This window comes from Eptatretus burgeri, chromosome 2, assembly GCF_056783735.1.
Source record: "Eptatretus burgeri isolate ZD-2024b chromosome 2, Ebu_testis_v1, whole genome shotgun sequence".
Taxonomy (NCBI): Eukaryota; Metazoa; Chordata; class Myxini; order Myxiniformes; family Myxinidae; genus Eptatretus; species Eptatretus burgeri.
In genome coordinates this window covers 17,763,711-17,791,258 of record NC_140962.1, presented here as the reverse complement: position 1 = coordinate 17,791,258, position 27,548 = coordinate 17,763,711, and the positions used below count along the sequence as shown (strand labels likewise).

Genomic DNA, 27,548 nt, shown 5'->3' with positions numbered 1-27,548 from the left:
AAAATTGGAGGATGGCATTCGTCAGCGGGGGTAGCGGCGAAGATGGTGGTGGTTGTTGTGAGGGTGGTGGTTGAGACGTGATTGGTTCAAAGTAAAGATAAAACAGAAAAACGCCTAACTCAAAGCGTCGCAGCCCGAATGAATCACATAAATTCCCTCGAAACAACGGGTTTGGGGCTTACTACACATTTACTTAGAGTTATCTCACCTACGGGACCTGAATGGTGATTTGCGAATTTCCACAGCCGTAACTATACGTTTATCCTCACACACCTCGCTGTTTTGTAATACATTAAAAATATACCATCAGAGATGGGGAATCCCCCGCCATTGAAAAATAATTGAAATCAGATAAGTGTTTTTCCATTTATTACAAAAAAAAATTTCAAGATGGCCGCCCCAGTCAGCCATCTTGGATCCGGCCACAGCCAAAATCAATAGGGTTCTTCCTTTTCAGGTGGTACGTAAACCAAATTTCAAATCGATATGGCGAAAATTTCTTTCAAGATGGCCGCCCCAGTAGGCCATCTTGGATCCGGCAATGCCAAAAATCAATAGGGGTCTTCCTTTTCAGGTGGTTCATGTGTGACCCAAATTTCAAATCGATATGGCGAACAGTTTATGAATTATCACACTCCCAGCTATAAATGTTAACGCCCAGCCAGCCGGCCGGACGGACCGCCCCAATCGGCCATCTTGGATCCGGCCACGCCCAAAATAAATAGGGTTCTTCCTTTTCAGGTGGTACATGTGTGACCCAAATTTCAAATCGATATGGCGAACAGTTTATGAGTTATCGCACTCACAGCTATAAATGCTGACGCCCAGCCAGGCGGACGGACGGACGGACGACCCGGGTAACAACAATATCCCCCTTCCGCCACGCGGCGGGGGATAAAAAGGTAAAAGTCTTGCGTTTTTGTTTATTACCTCTGCCACCAAATGTGGAAGGAGATAGTTTTCACCCCTGTCTGTCTGTGTGTGTGCAGGATATCTCAAAGTTGAGGATGGATTCTGATGAAATTTGGTGGGCAGGTTGGTGGTGTGACTAGGACAAACTGATGAGATTTTGGTGAAGATTCGGATGCAGCAACTCGAACTTTTAAAGTGATTCTTCACCATTGAGAGATAAGGCCAAAAATGATATACAGCATGATATTTCAAAAATGTATTGGGCCCAATATGTTCGAGGATCAGGCATTACGTGGCGGAGGTATGCGCTCTACCGAGTGCCCCTCTAGTTACCTCAGCCACCAAAGGTGAAGGTGGTGATGTTTTCACCCGACTGTTTGTTTGTTTGTGTGCGGGATATCTCAAAAAGTCGTGGACGGATCCCGAAGAAATTTGGTGGGCAGGTTGGGTGTGTAACAAGGACAAACTGATTAGATTTTGGTGAAGCTCCAGATCCAGCTACTAGAATTTTTAAGTGATTCTTCACCATTGAGAGATAGGGATAAAAACGATATAGTACTGCAGAGCATGATATTTCAAAAATGTATTGGGCCCGATACATTCTCGTGGATCAAGCATTATATGGCAAAGGTATGCGCTCTGAGTGCCCTTCTAGTTTCATACTGTATTTATTTTATTTACCTGTTTATTTCAATGTTAACATGCTTCATATATATATATATATATATATATATATATATATATATATATATATATATATATATATATATATATATATATATATATATATATATATATATATATATATATATAGTGGTGGTTGTTGTGACCCTTGGTTATATATTAAACGTTTATTTAATATTTAACTATATATATATATATATATATATATAAATAAAACTATATATATATATATATATATATAAATAAAACTATATATATATATATATATCTATAAATAAAACTATATATATATATATATATATCTATAAATAAAACTATATATATATATATATATATATATATATATATATATATATATATATATATATATATATATATATATATATATAACTATATATAACTATATATATATATATATATATATAACTATATATATATATATATATATATATAACTATATATATATATATATATATATATAAATAAAACTATATATATATAAATAAAACTATATATATATAAATAAAACTATATATATATATAAATAAAACTATATATATATATAAATAAAACTATATATATATATAAATATAACTATATATATATATATATATATATATATAAATATAACTATATATATAACTATATATATATATATATATAACTATATATATATATATATATATATATATATATATATATATATATATATATATATATATATATATATATATATATATATATATATATATATATATATATATATATATATATCACTATAACTATAAATATATATATATATATATATATATATATATATATTAAACGTTTATTTCAATTATGACAAGTATATTTTCAGATGCCACCAACCTTCCTCTATTTCCTCGAAGCCCAAGAATCGACCCCCACCCCCCTTCCCAATCACCCTTGGTTTCCATGAACACAGTTTTAATCCTCGCAGAATATTCCAGGAACCTACACACGATATTTTAGGGTTTACTGTACTCCATTGAGAAGCCTGTAACAGGTGTCAGAGCACTTTCATTGTAGTTGACCCTCGTAAACACGGGACTTTTCAATTCACTGTCAAGTAAATCCATTAATCTCAAGCAGAGAGTGGAATGCAGCAAAATGGTCGATAGAAGATCTGAGCTGATTGAATTGAACTGTAACTTAAAGCTACCTTGTGATGTGTGGACCCACATTAGGGTTCTCGGTATCCAATGGAAGGAATGTATATGCTGAGGCACGAGAGGTGGAAAGAGGCAGCAAGGGAAGAGAGATCCCAAGGATGACAGTGATCATGTTCTTTCTGTTTAGTCATACACTTTTGAAATCATGTTTGTGGAACTCGGTAGATTTGTAATAAGATGGGGCCAATACGTGACAGTATAATTGATAGACATCAACATTATCTTATTGACAAACGCAGCTGAAAAAGGAATCATCATGTCGTACTTAGAGAGATACGTCCACCTGTTTTCTGTTCTTAATGTTGCATGGGAAGCTGAAACCAAAGTGGAGGGATTGCTGCCATCGACAGATCAAGACTAAACCCCAGGCTGAGGACTGATGTCTCCCATCAACTAGACATCAGTCCATGATCAAGGAACTACTTCATTTCAATTGAATTTTATACTTTGAACATTGTCGAACATGAATCAGAACATGAATCTGCAGTTCAGCAGTACTTTTGCTCTGAATATGGCAAATTGTACAGAATCTCATCCCAAGCGCACAGAGCAGTAAGGTAATTGTTTGTCTGTCAGCTTGTCTGAGAATCAAATGAAATTGAAAATCATTCCAAACAGGAATGTTACCGTTTTTCTTAATTTATGTTTTTAGTGACATCATAAAGGGTACAAACAATTAGGATGAACAACTAATTTAATGTGTTCTACAAGGTGGTGTAAAAGACGGTGCATCAAAGACAGTAAACTTCTGGAAAAATATTTATACAGTCTTTGAAACTTTTATTTTATTTCAATTGAATTATATACTTTGACACCACAACACGAGAACACAAATCGCCTTGTTGGTGCTTTGAAAAAACCCCAGTTTAGCAGAACCCGAACAAATTTTTTTTTGCCTTTTAACGCCACCTCGATCAATCAAATTTGCCGATTACGCTCTCAGCGTAAGGGAATAATCAAGTTTCGGACAAAATCACAGCTCGTAGAAAATATAAATTGTGCTCGGACACGCAAGAGTTGAAAAGATCCTTCTCCACTTATCTGGACAGCCACTGAAAGTGCAGTCCCTGGAACTACTTGAACTGGTGTTTCTGCTTCCCACCCTTGAGGCAGTCACAATAATGCCTTCCACACCAATGGTATCTCAAGGCAGGAAGTGGATTCCCAATGGCTGTAACTCTCCCAACAGCTGCAAGTTCGGGGGATATTTTACACAAACGTACTACATCTGGTCTTGCTCCTCCTGCCACTGTCCTTACCAAGCTACACCAAGAAACCCTCCTCTGCTCAGCCTCGCAAAGTCCAGACTAGTTACCAAACTGCATTCATTTTTTCCCCTTATTCCCCCAATTGGGGAATATTCCCCCTATGACCATCATATTGTTACGAATTGAATTCGCACCCGCCGGCGTGAGATCAGCCGCGTAACTCCAATCGCATCCGCGTCGCCCACCGGACGGACAATTCAGTTGTGACCCTCCTGGAACTACCGCCAGGAACCAGTCACGGGTGGGGGTTTAACCTCACCACAGCCCAGTCCGCATTCTACCGAATGCGGACTGGGACTGGGAACATTGAATCGCCGAATGTCGATATACCAAAGTACCCGCGCGGGTAACCTACCGAGGGGGCTGCACCGTGTGGCAGGTCGGCCTGGGACACGAACCGCTTAAGCGGTCCGTTCCGTACTACAGTGATAACCGAGTGGTGTTATCGCCGAACTCGACGGATCCGATTCTCCTTAACGGGTGTTTAAAGCCCAACTATTTATTCCGCGATGCAAGATGGCATTTCAAATGGGTGAAAGGAGGACGCGCCAAACGGGGTACATTGCACACAAGGAAATTTATTCACTACACACACACATCACAGGCAAGAAATAGAAAACAAAAGCAATACGACCGACTAATTATTATGTACCTCCTCACAGGCAAGGGGGTAGACAGGGTCTGGAGAACTTTATGGTCATGGATGACTGAAAAGGCCCACGATAACGTGCAGGTTACCTGCACCCTCGAGGTGTCTTGGTGGGCAGGTCGCGACGTCTGCTCCCCACGCCTGACTCCAGGCCTTGCGACGATGGGCGGTAAGGTCTCTCCGGCGCTCCTCGCCAGACACGCAGGTTCGCACCACACAGCCGGCAGGGCTGCGCCTCCCCGATGGGTCGCCCGGACTCGCCACCGGCCCGCGCCTTCGCCAACAGGTCGCTCAACAGGACCACCGGGAGACGGGAAGAAATCAGCGCCAAGACACGAGGGAGGGAGAGGGAGCACGACCGGACGTCCACGAGAGAGAGAGAGAGAGAGAGAGAGAGAACTCGACCTCGACCACCAAGAGAGTGAGAGCCCGCGTGCGGTCTGCCTTATATAGCACGGGGCTCCGCCCTTCGCTCCTCCCCGTTTTCGGCTCCGCCTCCCTTCGAGAAGCTTCCTGAAAAGGGGCGTTCCCTCACTCCGACCGCCTCACGCCGTGCATCCACCAATCGGAAGCGAGCTGCCCTGCCCCCTTCCCTCCACACCAAGCGTGGGGAAAATAGGTGGGAAAAACCCCACAGGCTCCGCAAGAGCTTTTGTTCTGCCAATCCTGCCTGCGTTCTCGGACGGTTCCCGACGCGGAAACCTTCGTAGCGTGGAGCGTGGAGGATGGCGTTCGGAAGCGGGGGTAGTGGCGAAGATGGTGGTGGTTGTTGTGAGGGAAATTGTAGCGTGGTTGGCGTTGTGACTTACTTGGTGGCGGTTGTTGTTTGCGTGTAGATTTGTTGCGTGCTTGGCGTTGCGGCGTACTTGGTGGCAGTTGTTGTTTGCGTGTAGGTTCAAAATAACGATAGGTAAAGAAAAACGGTTATCTCAAAGAGTCGCAGCCCGGTGAACACGAATAATTCCATCTAAACAACGGTGGGGAAACCTATCTGAATACTCACTTACCGGCATAGCTAATCTAAGGAACCTTTATGGTGTATTGCGAATTTCCACAGCCATAACAATATTATCCTCCTCACTTCAGTCTTTCAAATGCACTGTCCATCACTACCTCATGTGCATCCATGATATCTTCTGCATGCTAATTTTTTTCCCATTCTGGTCCTCTCCAGGCCATTGTTACTCGTTTTTGTATTCCTCCGCCTTTCTTCCTTAAGGCCCAGTCACACCTTGACGTTTTAGCCAGCTGATGCCGATTTTTGAAAAATTTGTCTAAAACGCTGGCGCACGTCCAATACGTCATGGGTAAGTTTTGGAAACATTGAGAGCACTCTGAAAAACACTGCCATACGTCATAGTACGCTGGCTTTCATCGTTGTACTTTGTGGTTGTCCTCAAATTTTAGCATGCTTTAAATTTTACAACTTATGCCAGTGTATGACTCACAAGTTCCGCTACGCTGGCCATAAGTTTTAGGTACGTTATGCGATCGTTGACACACGTTACTTGCAAGTTACTCATAAATCGAAACACGTCGAGGTAATGTTTAGCGTCAGTGTTCCAGACTCCCTGTTTTTTTTATTTTTATTTTTTCCTTCGGTATGACGGTGATGTTGACACTTCGATTTCTAGTGCGGTTATAATATAAATAATAATTAATAGGCTGCCGCTCAACGATTTAAATCGTAATCGCACTCGAAATCGGTGTCAACATCACAGTCATGCCGAAGAAAAAAACAAAAAACAAAAAAAAAACCATGGAGTCTGGAACACTGACAGGTTCCTCCTGTGAACCCCATTTTTAAATACCAATCCCCCTAAACACTGCGAATACGCCATTATATGGTAGTTGTAAGTTAGAAACACGTTCATTTCGTTATTTGGTCGTCCGGAAGACGTCAATCAAATACGTCTACATACGTCAATGTGCGTTGGAAATACGTAAGGAATTTGTTCAAACCACGTTACTCATAAGTTAGAAATAACTTTTAGGTACGCGAGACATTAGATCGACGTGTTTCGACTTATGAGTAGCTTACAAGTAACTTTTGTCGACATGTGCCAACGTTCGCATATCGTGCGTACAACTTATTCCCATCACATGCGGAACGTGCGAGGCATACGGCAAGTTCGTCGTAAAAATTTTAACACGTTTAAAATTACAAGACGTACTCCTCTTACGACGTATGATAGAGTACTTTAGCGTTCTATTCACGTATACCAAACTTACCCATACCGTATTCGACGTGCGCCAGCGTTTTAGACACATTTTTCAGAGGTCGAGGTAATGTTTAGCATCAGTGTTCCAGACTCCCTGTTTTTTTTATTTTTATTTTTTCCTTCGGTATGACGGTGATGTTGACACTTCGATTTCTAGTGCGGTTATAATATAAATAATAATTAATAGGCTGCCGCTCAACGATTTAAATCATAATCGCACTCGAAATCGATGTCAACATCACAGTCATGCCGAAGAAAAAACAAAAACAAAAAAAAAAAAACCATGGAGTCTGGAACACTGACAGGTTCCTCCTGTGAACCCCATTTTTAAATACCAATCCCCCTAAACACTGCCAATACGCCATTATATGGTAGTTGTAAGTTAGAAACACGTTCATTTCGTTATTTGGTCGTCCGGAAGACGTCAATCAAATACGTCTACATACGTCAATGTGCATTGGAAATACGTAAGGAATTTGTTCAAATCACGTTACTCATAAGTTAGAAATAACTTTTAGGTACGCGAGACATTAGATCGACGTGTTTCGACTTATGAGTAGCTTACAAGTAACTTTTGTCGACGTGTGCCAGCGTTCGCATATCGTGCGTACAACTTATTCCCATCACATGCGGAACGTGCGAGGCATACGGCAAGTTCGTCGTAAAAATTTTAACACGTTTAAAATTACAAGACGTACTCTTCTTACGACGTATGATAGAGTACTTTAGCGTTCTATTCACGTATACCAAACTAACCCATACCGTATTCGACGTGCGCCAGCGTTTTAGACGCATTTTTCAGAGGTCGGCATATGCTGGCAAGATCGCCAAGGTGTGACTGCGATGTTGACACTTCATTTCTCCGGCGGTTATGATTTGAATCGTTGTGCGGCAGCCTTTTAATAGGCTACGCCATATGATAGTCGGCGATACATGCAGCGCGCTATTCATGTTAGACTATAGTTGGGCATAGGTTGTGAATGCCGACAACAGGCTAAGCATTCGTTGGTACAATTTATCTATAAGACAACGAAACGTTCTGTGTCCGTTACTAATATGTTATGCATACGACCAACTCGTTATGAATACGTCCGAATCTTTAAAAAAACATCAGAAGTTCAACGTTTTACATACATTTTGCATTTTGTAAGCCAGCGTTTTACATACATTTTGATACATTGCCATTGCTGGCTAAAACGTCAAGGTGTGACTGGGCCTTTAAGCATATCCATCCCCCATCTCAGTACACTTAGGTACATTGTAAACCCATTGCCCTTTGTCATTCAGGTACTACATGAGCCTCTGCCCTTGTAAGGGTTGAGGCTCACCGAGTCAGCACTATCATGAGCCACAATATAATAATAATAATTATAATAATTCAAAAAAAATGCAGGTGTTCTGAGTCTTACAGCAACTGAAGCTCCACATTGCCCTGTGTGACACCATCACCCTTCACTTGCCCCCAGAGGGTAAGCAATGTAGGCAGGTGGTACTGCAAATCATCACGGAGGATCCAACAGCCATCTGCCACCGCCTGCAGACCCTCACGGTAACATCCAGCTCTGCGGCACGATTCCACGTACAGAGATATATAGCGCAGGACCTGGGCACACACGAGGACATACCCAACACTCAAACACAATACGATCCTTTCCCAATAACACCAAGTACACAAGTACATTATGTGCAAAAAATTTAAAGTCGAGGGTGGGGTGGGGGGGGTTTAGACATTGGCAAGTATCAAACAATGCTGATGTGCAGTCGATTCTGAGGTCACATCCATTGTCACCACTTGATGTCCTCACGATGTGAATCTGAATCACCCCAAGAGCATCATGCATACAGTACCTCTGGCAATCTTACTATTGTCGTGTCGGGGGGGGGGGGGGGGTCAAGTTAATTATCCACTCCCAACCTAGTTGCCATGGATGGGCGGTTAACAGAGACAGATACACAGACGGTTTCCCTTGGAGGTGAACAACCGAGATTCTTGGAGATTATGGCACGTGTCGGAAGGGAGGCGGCAAAGCATGTACCAGAGGTGTTCACCAGGACGGAAGCACAAGGGTTTATACTCGAACCCACAACGAAGACAGACACAAGTAAATTTAACAAATGAGGGTTTAATGAAAATAAATCAAACATTTATAATGGAAATAAATCAATGCATGATAAAAAGGTGAGGTAAACTAAAGTCAATTTCAAGACATCTCCACACAGACAAGGGGAAAGATTAAATAAAAGAAAATCCTCCCTTTATTCTGACACTTAGCTGGGTGCACTTCGCTTAAGAGTTTGGTGATCAAGCTGTGTCGTCGCTGCTTGGGAAGCCATACCCGAAAATGGCGCCAAGTTGCTCTCTGGGTGGGAAATGTAAGTGGTAATTCGTGCGGATGGTCCTCCTTCGTTAAGAGCCCACAAACCTTCATACAGTTTCTTCTCACGAATGAATTTGCTGACCCAGTTCCTCTCTTACACACCAGGTCCACTCGCCACAAATGGGTGCCACCTTTCTCCTGAACCATACGACAGGACGGTTTCTGAGGCCCCGAGGCTCGCTCTTCTTCTCTCCTCAGAAAACGCCCACCCTTCATGACCCAGCAACAGTCAATGGCTTGCGGCTTGCTTCAGCACGTGAACAAATTCATACAAGCACAAACAAGAATTTTACCCCTACCTGGGCGGATGGCAAAGCTTCTCCATTGAAGGCTACAACTGAGACTCCGAGATTAATGCGAGCGCGTTAACGGGACACAATGGCGGAGACAATCCACCCAGAAGCACAGCACAGGGGTGCTGCACCAGGAGAGCACACGGCTACAGTTTCTTAAAAGGAATACATTTAATGAAAATTTACAACGGATAATAACTAAAAAGGTAATGATAATAATAATAAAGTGAATAAATCCTACAGTCGAGGCACCTCTCACAGACTAAAATACAGACAAAGGGAACACAAAATGAAAAGAAAAACATTCCCTTTTAACTATTCTTGCACTTAGCTTGGCCTAGAGCTGATCATTATGGAACTTGGAATGGAGGCACTTATCTCCGCACATGCAGACGCGTGCAAATGGTGCTTCTCATAGTGGTACAAACGCACGCCAGACAATCTGCGAGCAGCACTCCACACCAAGGCTCAGAGCCCCAGTGTAACGGCTTGGTGTGCTCCGATCTTCCTCACTGACCTGAGCAAGAGCAAAAGGCCAGCACCTTGCTTCACCACGCGAGTCAAATCACCTCAACACGACAACAAGGGTCCTCATCGGCGTGCGCTCACACTTCGCTCTCGCCTCTCCAAAAACAATACAATGCACCTCGTGCCTCCACTCTGATCAGGGCTCTCCACAAAATGCACAAGCCCACCGAGTCCGGATGCCTCTCAAAATGTCAAACCTACTGATCACGGCTCTCCACCAAAAACGCGCAAGCCACCCTTTCCTGCCAATCACTCTCCTCTGACCTATTTATCCTCCACCTCCTGAGGCATGGCCTGCTTGCACCAATGTATTGACATGTGATGGTCCCCATGGGTCTGGAACTGTGAACCAGAACAGCACCAAGTTCCTTGACTTTGCAAGAAGTCATGGACTTTGGGTGGCTGGTTCATGGTTTCAGTGCCCACAGGCTCATCACTGGACTTGGTATTCGAACACTGATGGTGTGGCAAAAGAGACTGACCACATGCTCGTTGATGGTTGCTGGAGGATGACCCAGAACTGCAGGGTCTACCGGAGTGCCCAGTTTCTCAATACCGACCACAGCCTTGTGGTAGCAACTCAAATCCAGGAGAATGGTGCCAACCCAGCCAAGGCTGGATGTTGACAAGCTCAAGGATGAAGGGGAAGCTGAGGAGTTTGCAAACAGGCTAAGTGGAGATTTTGGGATCTGGGTGCTTTGGGGAATCCTGAAGAGTTGTGGAGTGCCTTCAAGACCACCATCCTTGATGTTGCCGGTGAATGTCTTGGAACTCACCTTTGGGCAAAGAAGAATTTTGTCTCTCAAGGGACACTGTATACCATTGACCAGTCGCAGGGCCAGGCTTGATAGCAGAGCTGAGGTGTTCAGGGAATTGAGGCGAAAAACTGTACGTGCGCTGAGGCCGATGTGCGAGGAATCTGTGAGGGGATAGAGAATCACCTGTGTTCAGGTGATTCTCATCCTGCTTGCAGGGGAATTTGTGCATTGCGTCCCTCCAAGTCCGTCCCTCAGTGTACTGCAATTCGAGTGGAAGGTGGTGTGTTTTTGACAGCGGAGTCTGAAATAAAGGCCCAGTGGGCCGGTTACTTTGAGTGGCTGTACCAGGCTGATCCACCCAGCTGTTGAGTTGGATGTCAGGGGTGTTGAAATCCTTGTTGCTGACCCTCCAATCAACTGTGGTCCACCTTCATTTATGGAAACACAGGCTGCGGTGAACCGGTTGAAACGGGGAAAAGCTCCTGGGATCTGTGGCATCCACACTGAACTTCTCAAGGCTGGTGGAGATGCTGCACTCATGTCATTGCATGCAGTTCTGTGTTCTTCCTGGAATACAAGCATCATCCCAACTGACTGGAAGAGGGGCCTTGTTGTCCCTCTCTGGAAAGGGAAGGGTGATCGCCAAGACTGCAACAACTACCGAGGGGTGACGCTGCTCTCAGTGCCGGGCAAGACCTTTGCTCGGATAATTCTTGATAGGGTTCGCCACCATATGCTTGAGAAGTCAGGTTTTACACCAAAGAGGTCAACGATTGACCGTATCCTTGCCATTCGGGTCCTCACCAAACGCAGACAAGAGTTTCAGCAGGGGCTGCTTGCAGCCTATGTTGATCACTGCAAAGCGTTTTATCAAATGAATTGGGATGCCCTCTGGAGGATTCTTGGTCTTCATTGGGTGCCACCAAAACTTATCAATCTGATGTCTGAAATACACTCTGGTACTGAGTGCTGTGAGATGTGGTAATACCATCTCTGACTTATTTCCAGTTGTTACTGGGGTACGTCAGGGGTAAAAAGTGGCCCCCACACTTTTCAGCGTTTGGATGGACGGGATTCTGGGGAGGATGTCGGAGATATCTAACTGCAATATGTCGTTTGGGAATGTCGAGGTCTCTGACCTTGATTTCGCAGATGATGCAATCATCTTTGCGGAGACTCTGGATATCCTTTTCGGATTTGGGATTATGGGTTTCCTCGGCCAAAACTAAGATCCAGGCTTTGATGACATCTTGGATGCTGCCATCTTGTCTATACCCATTTGTGGTGAGGATGTTGAGGTCATGGAGAGATTCACTTACCTTGCAAGTGATATTCACGTCTCTGTTGGCTATGAGCCAGAGGTCAATATACACCTGGGTCGGGCCTGGGGAGACATGGATTCACTGCATCATGAGTTGCGGTGATGTCGAGACGTACCATCTGCAGGACAACGAAAGACTGAGTATTCAGGTCCTTGGTGCTTCCAGTCTTGCTCTACGGATGTGAGACTTGTACTCTGACCAGGGAACTGAGGCAGAGACTTAATTCCTTTGGTACCAGGTCTCTATTCCTCACTCTCCAAGCACTGCCCTCACTCCCCACACCTCCAGGAATACCACTGGCAATGGCTTCCCCTCCACTCCCACCTAATGTGTAAATGTGTGTTGTCCCGTCCACCAAACAGTGATGACTCCATTTACACCTCACCATCTGAAAACATGGACGAACTTCTATCCTCTCATCTGAATGCTCTCATCCTCATATGTGGTGACTTCAATAGTCATCATGCCAGTTGGCTGGGTGTGGGTACCTCTCTCACCTGCCATGGCATTTCAGCGAAAGATTACCGTGGCCAATTTGGTCTGACACAATCGGTCAACTTCCCGACCGGGATCTCAACCAATGGTACTCCATCTCTTCTGCATCTGATTTTGACAAATTTCCCTAAAATATCTGCTGCTCTTCTTCTGCTCCAATTGAGTCATCTGACCACATGCTTGTCAAAGAAGACATCGCTCTGGCTGTTATTAGAGAACCACCTCAGCGCCATGGAGTCTGGCATTTCACTAGGGCTGACTGGCAGGATCTTCAAGACTGGTCTCCCATCGCTACTTTCTCCAACATCAACTCGTCTGGAGAATTCTTTCAAAAAAAAAAAAAAAATTAAATTAAAAAAAACAAATAAATAAATAAATAAATAAATAACTTGCTCTCTCTCATGCACAGATTTATCCCCTCTCGTCTTCAGTTGTCCTACCCTTCCTCCCGCCCATGGTTCACTGAAGCTTGTGGCGAGGCAGTTGTCCTGAATCAACTTGCCTTTGCCTCATGGAAAGCAAATCCAACTGAGGGTAATCTCAGTTCCTTCCGTAAAGCTCAGAACAAGTGTCTATCTACCCTCAGGAGAGCCAGAAAACAACATCTTTCCAATCTCAAGTCTGAACTCTCAAACCTCCCTCCCTCCTCTAAATCCTGGTGGTGCCTAATCAAATCTGTTTCTGGTGTATGCTCCCCCTTCATACCCTCAGTTACCTGAAATGGCCACACTGCTGACAGTGCACGTGAAAAGGTTGAATGCCTAAACTCCGTCTTCGCATCGAAATACCGTGTCCGAAACCCATCACTTTCTGAACCCACCTTACCCAGTCACCACCAGCTGTCCCTGCACTCTGTGTCCTTTTCTTTTGACAAAGTTGAGATAAGAGCTTACTGTCAAACCTAGACTCAGATTCTGCAACCGGTCCAGACGGCATCTGCCCACATGTCCTAAAAACCTACTCCTCTGCTCTTGCTCACCCCCTCTATGTTCTATTCACCCTCTCATTTGCTCAGTCATCTGCCATCTGCTTGGAAATCAGAAAACATTACAGCTCTGCATTAAAAAAGGTGCAAAAACAGATCCCTGCAACTACAAACCAGACCAATCAGCCTTTTCCCAATCATCAGCAAGATTATGGAATCCATCATCGCTTCAGACATTAAATCCTTCCTCTACTCCAATGGCTTGATTTATGATAATCAATTTGGATTCAGACCAAGTCACTCTACCCTGTATATGTTGCTTCTGCTCTCCCAACAATGGATGGAGATCCTCAATGCCGGACATGAAATCAGAGCCATATCCCTCAACATATCGCGTGCTTTTGACACTGTCTAGCACCCTGCCCTGCTCACTAAAAAACTCTTTTCCTATGGTATCCAAGGCCATCTCCACTCATGGCTCACAGACTTCCTCTCCTGTCGCAGCCAACATGTGGCCCTAAATGGAGTTATTTCATCCCCTCTTCAGCCTGGTGTTGGCTTAGTGGTTCGGGTGGTGGCTTGGGATCCTCGGGTCCTCAGTTCAAGCCCCGTTGGCCGCTGAATTAATACACCAGGAGGTTGACTCAGCCTGTCATCCTTCCGAGGTCGGCAAAATGAGTACGAATGTACTGGTCACTGCATCAGCAGCATAGCTGCGTCCCAACCAATAATGCAACCAGCAGCCACAGGCTGCACTCGATAGAGGGATACCCTCTTCCTGTCCAGGCTGCAGTTCCTCAAGGTAGCGTTCTGGGCCGTGTTGATTTTCTGGTTTTCATCAATGATCTCTCCTACTCTCTGGAAAATCCTCTTAATATCTTTGCTGATGATTGCAAACCTCTGCCGTACCATCTGTCATTCCTCAGACTGGCAAACAGCAACTTCTTTGCTCTCTGCATATCTGGATAAAAATCACAAACTGGTCCAACACGTGGAACATGTCTTTCAATCCTGACAAATCTCACACTCTCACTATGCCACTCCGAAAGGACTGTTTAAAACTCACAAAGAGAAATCATTTAACCTTTGTAAGGCAAATCCAATAACCAAATGCTTTCGAAATAGTCGAGAGGACAAAGGAACACCTGAGAGAACCTCCATTAGGTAAGGAATGAAACTTTACCACCACGGCACCCACACCAAGCATGGAATGTCTACACACCTGCAGAGGGTCCCGACAGATCCAAATCTACCCATAGGTACCATGTCCATGTGTGCTGTATACGTACCCCCACCTTGTAGTAATTGTTGACTGTACCACTAGACTGAAAGATGCTCAGTAAGTTGCTTAAGCACTCAAGCAAGCATTCTAATGGAACGCCTGGCTTGGCAAGCAATTACAAATTGCCATCGATGAAACTATGCACCCGGAAATGCCCAATGTCCGAATTAAACAAATGAACACTTTTTTTTTTCCGGAGTTGGAACTGCTGCCAAGTTCGATTTTAGAGCTTAAATTTTGTAATTCAACTTCGTTGAAGAGATTCTGGAGGTTATCACACGTGGTGAAATGAAACAGTCATGAACGCTGGCGTCTCCAGGTGATTATAAAAATTGCTATGTACCCAGCGATTCGTAGCTATGATGAACAGACATTCGATGTGAGTGAGGACAGTTAAAAAAAAAAAAAACAACAAAAAAACAACAACAACAATAACAATTAAAAAAAAAACTATCGTCAACAAATCATTGCAGCCTGTTCGAAGACAAGGTATGGTTGAGCAGGCCAAAAACATGGCGACATCAGACCCCAGTTAGGTAACCCAGGATACGCCTTGAGATCCCAGAGAGCAAGGTGGCCAAGGAGCACCTGATAAAAGGATATAATTAAATTAGGCCGTTAATTACCTTCAAAAGGGGTGTTTTAATTAACCCAAACGGCAAATTTTCACTCTTGCATTTCCTTGGAGTTTTCTTGGTAAGCATACAAAGTTTCAGGCTGCTCGGTTTCAAGGTTTTGGAGTTATGGAGGACACAAAGTATAAATCTACATGTGGATCCTTTTCTCTCCATTGTCTTAATTATTCCATTTCTCAAACTCTAACTCCACCTCCCTTACTTATATCTCCATCTCTCTCTCGACCACCCCCCCCCCCAACCTGTTTGTTTCCCTTTATGCATGGGCTGTCATCATGAGTGAGAGACCTCACGTTTTTGCTGAGTCTGTGAGCAGAGGCAAACAGCACAACGCAATCGCCATCACGATCCATCATATTCTTTGCTTCACTGATATGAAGAGAATGTCACTAAGCTGTGATGTGTCCTCATGGTGAATGACCCATTCATGTTAATGAACGCCACAACCAAAGCAGTCTCACCAGAGCAGGTTAAGAATGCAATCGTTCAGCGCAACATTGGGCACGAGGCATTTGCCACATTTGTTCAGGGGCTTTGAGTCAACAGGAAATTAAGCATCTGGAGTCCACTGAAAAAAGTCAAACTGCAGACTTGGCAGAGTGCAAGGATGATCTGTAAATGCAAAACTGAGACATGTGTGGTCCTTAAGAATGACCGGACAACATTTGCTCGTTTCCTTGTCGTGATACTTGCACGGGCAGAGTTCGATCTTAAAGAGTGCATTGATGAATTGGTGTTTGCTGTGTTTCCATGCTTCCTTTTTGCACTTCATGGCACCATGCAGCCCTGTAGTCAAGAGTAAGCTCATGTCCATTCTGGAGGGTTTGACTCCAGAAGCAACTCCCACAGATGGGCAACAAGCAGGTAGAGTCACCATCATTGATGGCATGAGTGTTATCCCCACTCTTTCAACAGCATAGCCAGCACCCCCACTCTATCAGAACTAATGAAATGCAGGTGCAAAGGAAACTGCACATCAAGAATCTGCTTATGCAGAAAGCAGCATTTTGCAGTGCACAGACATGTGTAGCTTGTGTGAGAATCAAGACAAGCCTGTATCTGGCTACCACAGTATTGAAGATGGCGATGAAGCTTTAAGCTTGTAGATCTGCAGATTTAATGGTGACATTCACTTGATGAGCCAGATCACCAAGAGAGTGAAACATATGTCATACCAGTTCATTTCCCCCCACATTATAGATAATACTTGTGTAATCAAATGTTGATGTCATAATCGGTAAATTTCATATATGCAATAAAATAATGATTTTTTTGTTTTTAAATGGTGCCCATGTTTTTTTCATTTTAAATAACAGATTTACACACATAAAACAAAACAAACATTTCAGGCCCACAGGAATAGACAAGCCCTTGGACGATAGGGTCAGGTAATAGGCACACTAGAAAAAATAAAATCCCCAACCCCTCACGGGGGGAGGGGGGGCATGTGGGTTAGACAACTTACCAGTGTCCCAAGAGAGCAGGTGTTTCAAATAGTTACTATATATAAATATAAAACAAATATAAAATATAATAATATATATATATATATATAAAACAAATATAAAATATAATTGCGGGCCAGGGGTCGGGTGAGGAGACCATGAGGGGGGGGGGAGCGATCTCGGCTCCCACCAGACTCCACAGAATTGTAGGCCGTCGCACACGGATAATTCCGTGACGCGGCGGGGCGCTTAACCGACCGTGGAGGCCAATAACTCAACCGAGTGATCGAGGGTCCTCCCGTCGATGGTTTAACCGGGTTACCGAATTAGTCACGTGATTTAATTACCAGGGAGCACGCCCTCGGTACGCCTTGTCTGAACCGGATCACTTTACCGTATCGGATGCAGCCGAGCAGCACTGCCAAGGACATACCGGCTAAAAGGAATGGATTGTTGGAAATAAAGTCCCGGCTAATGTAGGATTCAGACCATGCTGGACCAATGAAGGAAAAGACAAAAATGAGCTGGGAACATTTCTAATAATAATTTATTTACAAGCAGGTGAGGAAGAGTATGTGGTACAATCAATAGATTTATTGGGGTGTGCAAGCAGAGAAAGGGAAGAAGGGTGTGGTGCGACAATAAACAAGCAACTTATGAAAGCGGATGCAGAGCAAACCGAACCCGAAAATAATAACAATCTTCTGCAGGCTAATTTATAGACAGATGCCAGGACACACACACACACACACACACACACACACACACACACACACACACACACACACACACACACACACACACACACACACACACACACCGATGAAGAGGAATTGAAGCAAGACAGGAGGAGTTGAGGCTACGTCTCTGGGTACCTTGGTATAATTGAATCGCGGTACCCGAACGCGCCACCAATACATTTGTGGGAAAATGCTCCGTGGCGCGGTACTCGCCCCCCCCCCCGACAACTGCCGCGTCGTCTCCTGCTTCGGGCAGCTCGCATCGAGACCGTGGGCGTGAAGGAGGGGCTTGAGTTGGGAGGGTGGAGTTCAGCACGAGTGTACGGAGTGGTAGGCGGGACCGGGTGGGTGGGTGGAGTCAGCATCGTGTGGACGGAGAAGAGGAGGAGGAGTGGAAGTGATGACGACAGAAGGTGGAGTCGAAGTCCAGCTTGAGCGGAAGGCGAGGCAGGGTAGAGAGAGAGCGAGCGGACCCGCTCCGACCTTTATAGGCCCCCCCAAAGCGTTGTGTCACCACCTGAATCGTGCACTCTGATTGGCCCTGACCCCCTGCAAGGACCAGCCACGATGGCCGGAAACTGCAACATTCCATTTCCGGCAAGATGACCCTACGCCACAAAAATATCTTGCTGCGACCTCACGATATGATACGAATCGCCCACACCGAACTCCGCGCCATGAATCGCCCTGCAAGAACCCCGGGCCATGCCAACGACCGGCCGAGGGCAGCGTCAGTCCCGCACGCCTGCTCCGTGTGGTCCGTGCTGTGCTGCATTCCTCCGCCCGATCGCGGCTTCGCTGGCCGTGGAGGCGAGGGAGACATTTGCCGTCAGCAAGGACCGAAGGTACGATTTTATGGCGAACCCATGCACAGGCAGCAAGATGTGTCCATTCGTGCCTGGCTCTGTATGATAAGTGTCAAGAGCAGTGCACGCGTCTGCCTTTGAGAGCACGTTCCCTACAACTTCTTCCGTTCCGATCTGCCATTACGCACGTGGCCAGTGCTCGCCCGATTCTGCTATCGTGTGCGTGGGGCGAAACCCGATCGATATAATTAGTCCAGAAATAGGTTGAAAGGAATGCGCCGCTTGCGCCTTGCACACTTGCATCCTGCGCAACGTGGCGTGAGGTTGCCCATTATTGGCCTCGGTATGCGTTCCGTGCAGCGTGGGCATCGTGCTGGATGAGTTTCCTCTGTTGTGAAAAAAAAAAAACCACATCTGTGCAGCCTTTTTAAGAGATATTAATTCGTATGCCTTTTCAATGCAACCGGCCATCTTCCCAGATCATCGGAAGCTCGAGTGGACAATCTCGAGCTGCTGAGCATACTGTATAACTCGCCGCAAACGTTGGGGTGAGGGATCGCTTCAGGATGGGAGCTCTGTGCTGTCGATGCTCATGTGGTGTTCGAGCGCCCCATTCTAAGGTGCTGTTTCTTCCGTCTCCTCGGTACGTGTTCCGTGCAGCGTGGTCGTTGTGCTGAGTGTGCATTCTACATAGGGGTGTCCAGCGTAATGCCTGCTTGGCCTTCGCTGAGGACCCATCGCTCAGCCAAGGGCACACGTGGCTCAGATTCACCTCAGGAATAATCCGAAAAGAAGAGTCGGAATGAAGTTAGAAATTAAATGAAAAAGAATGATGTAAGCAAACCTAGCTATGAGACCCTCGCAATGCACGCCCGTTGTCCCGCTAGATCACGGGTTCCCAACAGGGGGGAAATTTGGGTGTTTCAGGGGGAAATTCTAGTCTGGAATTAAAATTCTGGAAATTATCAGAAAATAATTTCCAGTAATAGCCTTCTGTTCTTCTCTTCTCAGGAGTACCCGTTTCCTGAACTTTACCCGCTTTCATTCTTATGTTTTATTTTTTTTTCTTCTTTTTTTAGTTTGTTCTTTTCTATTACATGTCTTAATATGATCTCTCTTGTTCTTTTCAGGTCCGCAAGTGATCATGTCGAAAAAACGGATATATTCAGAAGCATATCTAGACTTCGGTTTTACGTTCGTTGTGAATAACGGGGAACATCTGCCACAATGTGTCATCTGCACAAAGACCTTGGGGAATGGTAGCATGAAGCCATTCCAGATGAAGCAACACCTTCAAGGATGCCATCCCGAACTACAGAACAAGGATCGTGAATACTTCAAGCTGAAACAAAATTATCTGAAGAAGATGAGACTGGACTCAACTGGAACGTTTCGTCAGCAAACGGACGCTATTGTGAAAGCGTCATACGAAGTCTCGTACAAGATTGCGAGGGAGAAGAAACCACACACAATTGGTGAAACATTGGTGAAGCCCTGTATGCTGCAGTGCGTGAAGTTGGCCCTTGGTGAGGCTGCCCACAACAAGATGACCCAGATTTCCCTTTCAAACAACACCATTCGGTCACGGATCAATGATATGGCTGAGAGCATCAAGAACCAAGTTGTTCAGAAGGTTTGAGGGTCACAGTTTTTTTCGATTCAACTCGACGAATCGACAGATGTTGCGAATCTGTCCCAGCTGTTGGTCTTTGTTCGTTATACCACCGAAAAAGGAATTGCAGAAGAATTCCTCTTCTGCAAACCTCTCCAGACCATGACCAAAGCTCAGCATGTGATGGACCTTATCAATGACAGCAACATCAGCTGGGAGTCTCTGGTTGGGGTGTGCACGGATGGTGCCCCAGCCATGCTCGGCTCTCGATCGGGGTTCGTCACGCTCGTCAAGCAAAATAATCCGGCAGTGGAATCGACACACTGTCTGATCCACAAAGAGGCGCTTGCTTCAAGAACTCTGCCCAAGAACTTCAAGCAGCATCTCGAGACTGTCATCAACTTTATCAAGGGTTCCGCTCTGAACACTCGGCTGTTCCGTCGGCTCTGTGAAGGCATGGAAGCCGACCACGAATCGTTGCTGTTTCATACTCAGGTGAGGTGGCTCTCAAAGGGAAACATGTTGCAGCGAGTCCTGGAATTGTTTGATGAGGTGGTAGCCTTCCTTCGGGCCCAAGAGAATGGTGTGCTTCTGGAGGCTTGAAGGGTGAGTTTTTCCGTGTGCGGCTGTCCTACTTGTCCGATATTTTCAGTGCATTGAACGAGCTCAACAGGAAACTGCAGGGCAAAGGGACCAACATTCTTTTTCAGTCGGACAAGATCAGAGCTTTCGTGGCTAAACTGGAACTGTGGAAGAAAAGAGCGGGGAGTGGAAGTTTTTCCTCATTCCTCGCTCTGAACGAATGTGTGGAGGATATGGAGGATGGTCTGCCTGATCCAATAGCCGAGGATATCAAACAACACCTCGAAGGCTTGGAGGAAGAATTCAAGTATTACTTCCCGGGGATCACAAACGAGAGCAACGAGAACAAGCTTATCAGAGACCCATTTCAGAGGAACGTTGATGATGTGCCAGAAGCGTGGCAGGAAGAGTTCCTGGACTTGAAAAAACGACTCTACAGCGAAGGATGCCTTCCAGAATATGGAACTGGAAGAGTTTTGGACCCAAGTCCGAGGAACCTACCCGCTTCTTGCGACCAATGCTCTGCGGATATTGGTCCAGTTTTCTTCCACCTACCTGTGTGAGACAGGATTTTCGGCACTGGTACACCTCAAAACAAAGGCACGCAACAAGTTGGAGGTCGAGGCGGATCTTCGCTGTGCGCTCTCCATAACTCCCCCAGACATTGAAGGACTCGTGAACGGCAAACAATGCCAGAAGTCACACTAAAATGCCGTGTTCTTATTCAATACAATTTAATGTTAGCTGTGTTCGTGCATTTGAAAAATAAATTAGTAAATAGTCTCTGTGTTTTAACTGTTCTTTCTCTCATACACATGAAGGGGGAAACCTGGATGGTTGAATTGGGTGCAGGGGGAAATGACAGAAAAAAAGGTTGGAACCACTGCGCTAGATAAAAGGGAAGGGACTTTGGACACGTATATTAATGGAATAACTGTCTTGGGACCACTATCTGTTGGATGCATGCGGTTCCGAGAACTGCAATACATATATATATATATATATATATATATATATATATATATATATATATATATATATATATACACACACACACACACACACACACACACACACACACACACACACACACACACACACACACACACACACACACACACACACACACACACACACACACACACACACACACACACACACACACACACACACACACACACACACACACGGTTGTGGGGGTAGATGGAGGAATTGAATGTGAAAGTTAGGATTGAATGGAGTTGCTTGGTCCATGGACGTGAAGGAGACATCTCAATGAAAATTAAGGAAGCTGAGCTTCAGTGCTACGTGTCACCACACGGGGGGGGGTGGAGGTGTGGGGTGGTGGTGCGGTGTCAATTAGATAGGGATCAAGGATAAGTTCCCCGAGTATGGAATTGCCCCCCTGTGACTTTTCCCTATGTTTTTGCATTGCAAACTATGGAAGAATTGCTTTTTTTTACAACATGACCAAGTAGGCAAGAAGCCCCGCCTCCAAGGGTGATGGCAGGAGAGGACAAGTCGCCCCCCCCCCTTATTTTGTTTCCCCTCATCTATGTGTAGAGGTGCCTCAAACTTTGGACTTCAGTTTATTTCACGATTATCATGATATCTGAATTATTTCCCTTTGTAAACATGTCTATTTTCATTCAATTCTGTGGTTATTTTAAGTTGATGTGTCCGTGCATTTGTCGTGAGGTTTAAGTATAAACCCCCCGTGCTGAGCTTCCCCGTGCCTCCATCTCTCCGCCCTTCCGCGAGAGGAAGGGCCATTGCGCCCTTCCTCTCCTACACGCGTTATAATCTCCAAGGATCAAGGTGTCCGCCTTCTATTAATAAGAAACCGCTCGGCTATCCAGGCTGGCGGTGTCGACCACAAATTGGGTTGGGAGATTAACCAAGACCACCAGCTCTGTGACTATACATATCAGTATGTCAATAAACACAACTGAGGTGGTTGAAGTGGAACTGCCCCAAAAAGGAAGAAAGGAAGAGGGTATATAAGGAAAGAATAAAAAGGAGGTGAGAGGCGAATGGAACAAGGAATTCGTTTAAATACATTCTGAATGGGAGCATCAGGTGGTGAAGGGGGAAGGGAGTGGGGGAACCATTTTGCATATGTAGGTAAACACAGAATGGTTTGAACGAACTACCACCAAGGGTGTGTTTGTGCACAGTGCCGCTTTGCACAAAACATGGAACATCATGAAAGCACCACAAACTGTACAAACTCACAGCATTCATCTGTAATGGGCCGTAAATTAAAAACAGGTCAACTGCGATTTTCCAAGTGGTAGTTAAGACTGCAGCAGAGATAAACAAAAAAAAACAACAAAAATAATAATAAACAAAGGATTTATACCCTGTTCTTATCTGGCATGAGAACAAATGCATGTTCAGCTTGTCTGCAGGCAAGTCTGCCAAAACGTACTGCTTGAGAGTACAGTCCTTGCTGCAGCAGACTCCGAGAAAGGTTAAAAGCCACAGCACCTGCAGCAGGTTACAATCAGCAACATTCCTCCAACTATAGTTTCAACACAACGTCACGACATTGATAATTATAGCAATCTCAATTCCAGCACCATCAATACAATTCCTGTGCACATCACAATTTTAATAAATGAAGAGCCACCCCATTCCATACCTGCTGCGAAAACCTGATTTTTGGCATCATCTCCATTCTGTGCCACCAATATTGCTCCAAAGCTCTCAACAGCTATTTGCGCAATATCCAGCACCTTGTCCACAGCATCACGCTGTGCACAAAGCAAAATCAGGACAGAGAAATTAGCACGGATTGGAAGTATATCACAAATAAAAATAAAGGCAAACTACAGTACTCTTCAAACTACAAGATTTCAACATTTTTAACTTCACCCTTTCCTTACTCTTGCAATTCATTACCTCCACCACCGAAGGTGGAGGAGGTTATGTTTTCACCATTTTCTGCCGATCTGTTTGTGTAAGGGATATCTCAAAAAGTTGTGGATGGATTCAGATGAAATTTGGTGGACACTTTGGGGTGTGTGACAAGGAACAATAGATTCGAATCAGATAATTTTTTAAGTGATTCTTCACTATTGAGAGATTGGGCTAAATTAATATATTGCACGATATCTCAAAAAGTTGTGGACAGATTTGGATGAAACTTGGTGGACAGGTTGGGTGTGTGGCGAGAACGAATTGATTTTGGTGAAGATCCGAATATCGGAATTATTCAATTGTGCTAAGCGATTCTTCACCATTGAAAGGGCCAAAAACGAAATAGTACTGTGTACCATGATATTTCAAAAATGTAATAGGCCCAATATGTTCTCATCGATCAGACATTACGTGACGGAGGTATGCGCTCTACCGAGTACCCTTCTCGTTGCACCATTTTCTTATTCCTTTTTGATGTTTTATGGTTGTTTTTTTTTTTTTTTCATGATGTCTGAACTTGCGGTGTCACCAAAGAGGAATTTCCCTGGATACGAGACAATAAAGATTATCATCCGCAACAAATAATGAATTTCTGTTATATTGCAATGAAAAAACAAGTGTACCACAACAACAACATACTTAAAATTTTGTAAATATAATATCCATAAAAAGGTGGCTTTCAAACCAGCTTGAACCTCCAAGCCTTTTGAGCACAAGGAAACCAGGAATTTGTTTTCATGTATTACACATACAGCCTTAGCCTTAAGATGCATACAAGAATACAGCACAACACCCACAACAAAGACTGAAATCAATTTTTTTTTGCCTTTGGTTCTCACCTGTGTCAAAATCAGGTAAGGAAGTTGCAAGTCCACCAACATGACTAATAACCCAAGGTAGCCTTTTGACTGACCCAAACGTAGAGACTGAAAAATAGAGAAAAGGGGTTGGAAAAATGAAAAACTTGATCCAAAGAAAAATGCGATAAAATACTTGTACAGTAAATAAAAAAAAAAAAAAACCACGTCTGCAAATAACATGCCAACCTTTGCAGGCTCCTGTTGCACGAGATCCATATACACTTGCAAAAACTTGTGGAGGCCACAGATGTTTTTGACACTGAAGCCAGACTTCCAAAACAGCTCGTCATGAACTGGATCATGTATCAGCAATTCGAGTGCAAAAAGAAGAATCTCACAGCTTTCTAACACGCATGCATCATTTGAGCAGTCCAGCGATTTGAGGCGGCATGCCAATGGGGCAAAAGTCGGAACTTTTTGCAGCTCAGGCTCAGCAGAAGAAATATCAAGCAAAGCATAGCAAATGTCCACAGCCAACAAAAGGGGCCCTTCCACAACAGCTAGTTTTTTTAAGTTTTCACGCAATTGCACAGCAATGGCAGGTTTCACTTTGGCAGGCCCAACCATAGCCACCAGTTTTGCCTGTTGCAGAAGCAGGTGAAATTGCAGAAACTGTTGCTGAGAGTTTGGGAGGTCCATCTGGCTGACTACCATCTGTCGTAATGGAGAGAAGAGGTTCGATTCTAAAGTCATCAGGTCATCGGAAGTCAAATGTTTGAGGTCTTCCTTGAACTTGAGTATCGCGACCAGACTTTGCATCACCAGTGGTGGCAATACAGCAGTCAGCTTTTCCTCTTCATTTACTTTTCTCCCAGAATATTCAGAAAGTACAAGACATTTCAATGCTTCTGCCCTTACAGCCAATGCCTTAGGTCGCAGATCCATCTGTGCAGCAGCTTTCCACACAAGGTTGTGAGAAAATTTGATGAGCACATCATAATCAGATTTCAACCGAGCATTGTTCACACATATGGGCCGCCAGCGAAGTAAACCAGCCAATAGCTCCTGAAACAATGACACTGCAGCATCCACCTCACCGTTCTGGAATAGCGATTTTACGAGATTGTACAGGATCTTCTCGAGATAGAGGGGTGTCTGACAACATTTTGCAAGAAGAAATCCACGAACGGCATGCTGTGAAAGTTCCGCAATGCTTCCAGGAAGGTCGTCGGGTAAGGAGCTATCCCCCAAGCGTCGCACACATGCTCGCAACAGGCGATCACAAACAGTGTGCAATTTTGTGATCCGTGTCGAGCAGTCTTGCTGCACGACTGCAGCCACTTGGACCTGGAGAAACAGAACAATCTTTAAGAAAACAACACTCAAAATCAACGACTGAAGGGCAAAGAAAATCTCAAGGATACAGTTAATGGTACACTGAAAGCTTATTTGTTGCTGCAAATATGGTACACTTATGGTTAAAAATAAAAAACAAAAAAAAAATTGATGTAAATCAGAAACTTGGATTTTTTTTTCTTTTCTTCTTCTTATCTCTTCACAGAAGTGAAGCTCATGAAAGGGCAAGGTATAATTGGCAGTGACAAAAATAAGGGAATAAATGAACAGGAAAAGAGGAGAGGGAGGAAACAATCCAGAAAGTAAAACGGTCGAGTTTGGAGAGGTGAAAATGGAGAGCGAGCAATTTCCCACAATCATGGAAAACAGAGGGATTCACGAAATTGGTGTCTTGCAAGTGTATGTGTATGTGTGTGTGTATGTGTGTGTGTGTATGTGTGTGTGTGTATGTGTGTGTGTGTATGTATGTGTGTGTGTATGTGTGTATGTATGTGTGTATGTGTGTATGTGTGTATGTGTGTATGTGTGTATGTGTGTATGTGTGTCTCTGTGTCTGTATGTATGTGTGTATGTGTGCATGTGTGTATGTGTTTATGTGTGCATGTGTGTATGTGTGCATTTGTGTATCTGTGTCTGTGTGTATGTATGTATGTGTGTATGTGTGTGTGTATGTGTGTATGTGCGTGTGTATGTGTATATGTGTGTATGTGCGTATGTGTATATGTGTGTATGTGTGTATGTGTGTATGTGTGTATGTGTGTATGTGTGTATGTGTGTATGTGTGTATGTGTGTATGTGTGTATGTGTGTATGTGTGTATGTGTGTATGTGTGTATGTATGTGTGTATGTGTGTATGTGTGTATGTGTGTACGTGTAGGTGTACGTGTAGGTGTACGTGTAGGTGTACGTGTAGGTGTACGTGTAGGTGTACGTGTAGGTGTACGTGTAGGTGTACGTGTAGGTGTACGTGTAGGTGTACGTGTAGGTGTACGTGTAGGTGTACGTGTAGGTGTACGTGTAGGTGTACGTGTAGGTGTACGTGTAGGTGTACGTGTAGGTGTACGTGTAGGTGTACGTGTAGGTGTACGTGTAGGTGTACGTGTAGGTGTACGTGTAGGTGTACGTGTAGGTGTACGTGTAGGTGTACGTGTAGGTGTACGTGTAGGTGTACGTGTAGGTGTACGTGTAGGTGTACGTGTGTGTGTGTGGAGGAGGGGGGGGACATTAAAATTTAAAAAAAAAGACTCGTCAAACATACCACCACATCTCCATACTTCCTTTTCAGTGACCATACATGGATATCATAGATTATGACCATACATGGATAACCCACCCCCCCCAAAACCAATCAAGTTCTCAACCTCCCCAATCCCAGGTCCTCACCCTCCCTTTGCCGAAAATAAGGTGTCAATTCCCTCCCCACCACCACCCCAAGGAAAAGTTCTCAACCTCTCAACTCTGTCCTCCCTTCCTCACCCTCCTCAAGGCAAACGAGCATTCCTTCATCGAAAGAACATTCCAGGTAGTTATTTGGGCGGTGCATCGGGCAACAAATGCTGCCTCAGTCGCTAAGGCCTATCTTCACAAGGACTGCGACATCCATCAACAACCTTATAACTGTCACTTCGGCCATTTTACACCAAAGGGAAAATTTATAGGGAGGGCATGGCGATTGCAAACATGATGGCTTCAAAAGACATTTAGCTTCGCATAGCAGTAAGCACCAATGCGATAGCCATAC

At 44.5% G+C, this 27,548-nt stretch overlaps 1 protein-coding gene and 1 long non-coding RNA gene across 3 annotated transcripts in view; both read right to left on the bottom strand.

The window, feature by feature from the left end:
- The window catches only part of LOC147031502 (uncharacterized), a 566,858-nt gene that overhangs the window by 507,500 nt on the left and 31,810 nt on the right, over positions 1–27,548 (bottom strand). The window lies entirely within an intron of this gene.
- ESPL1 (extra spindle pole bodies like 1, separase) overlaps positions 1–27,548 on the bottom strand; it is a 180,285-nt gene that overhangs the window by 148,040 nt on the left and 4,697 nt on the right. For both annotated transcript variants that reach the window (XM_085864220.1, XM_085864211.1), the window contains exons 2-6: positions 24,698–25,798; positions 24,491–24,577; positions 23,374–23,485; positions 23,092–23,219; positions 8,338–8,531 (exon numbers count right to left, since the gene is read on the bottom strand). In XM_085864220.1, coding sequence (XP_085720346.1) covers positions 8,338–8,531; positions 23,092–23,219; positions 23,374–23,485; positions 24,491–24,577; positions 24,698–25,798 — 1,622 coding nt within the window. The remainder of the gene's footprint in view (positions 1–8,337; positions 8,532–23,091; positions 23,220–23,373; positions 23,486–24,490; positions 24,578–24,697; positions 25,799–27,548) is intronic.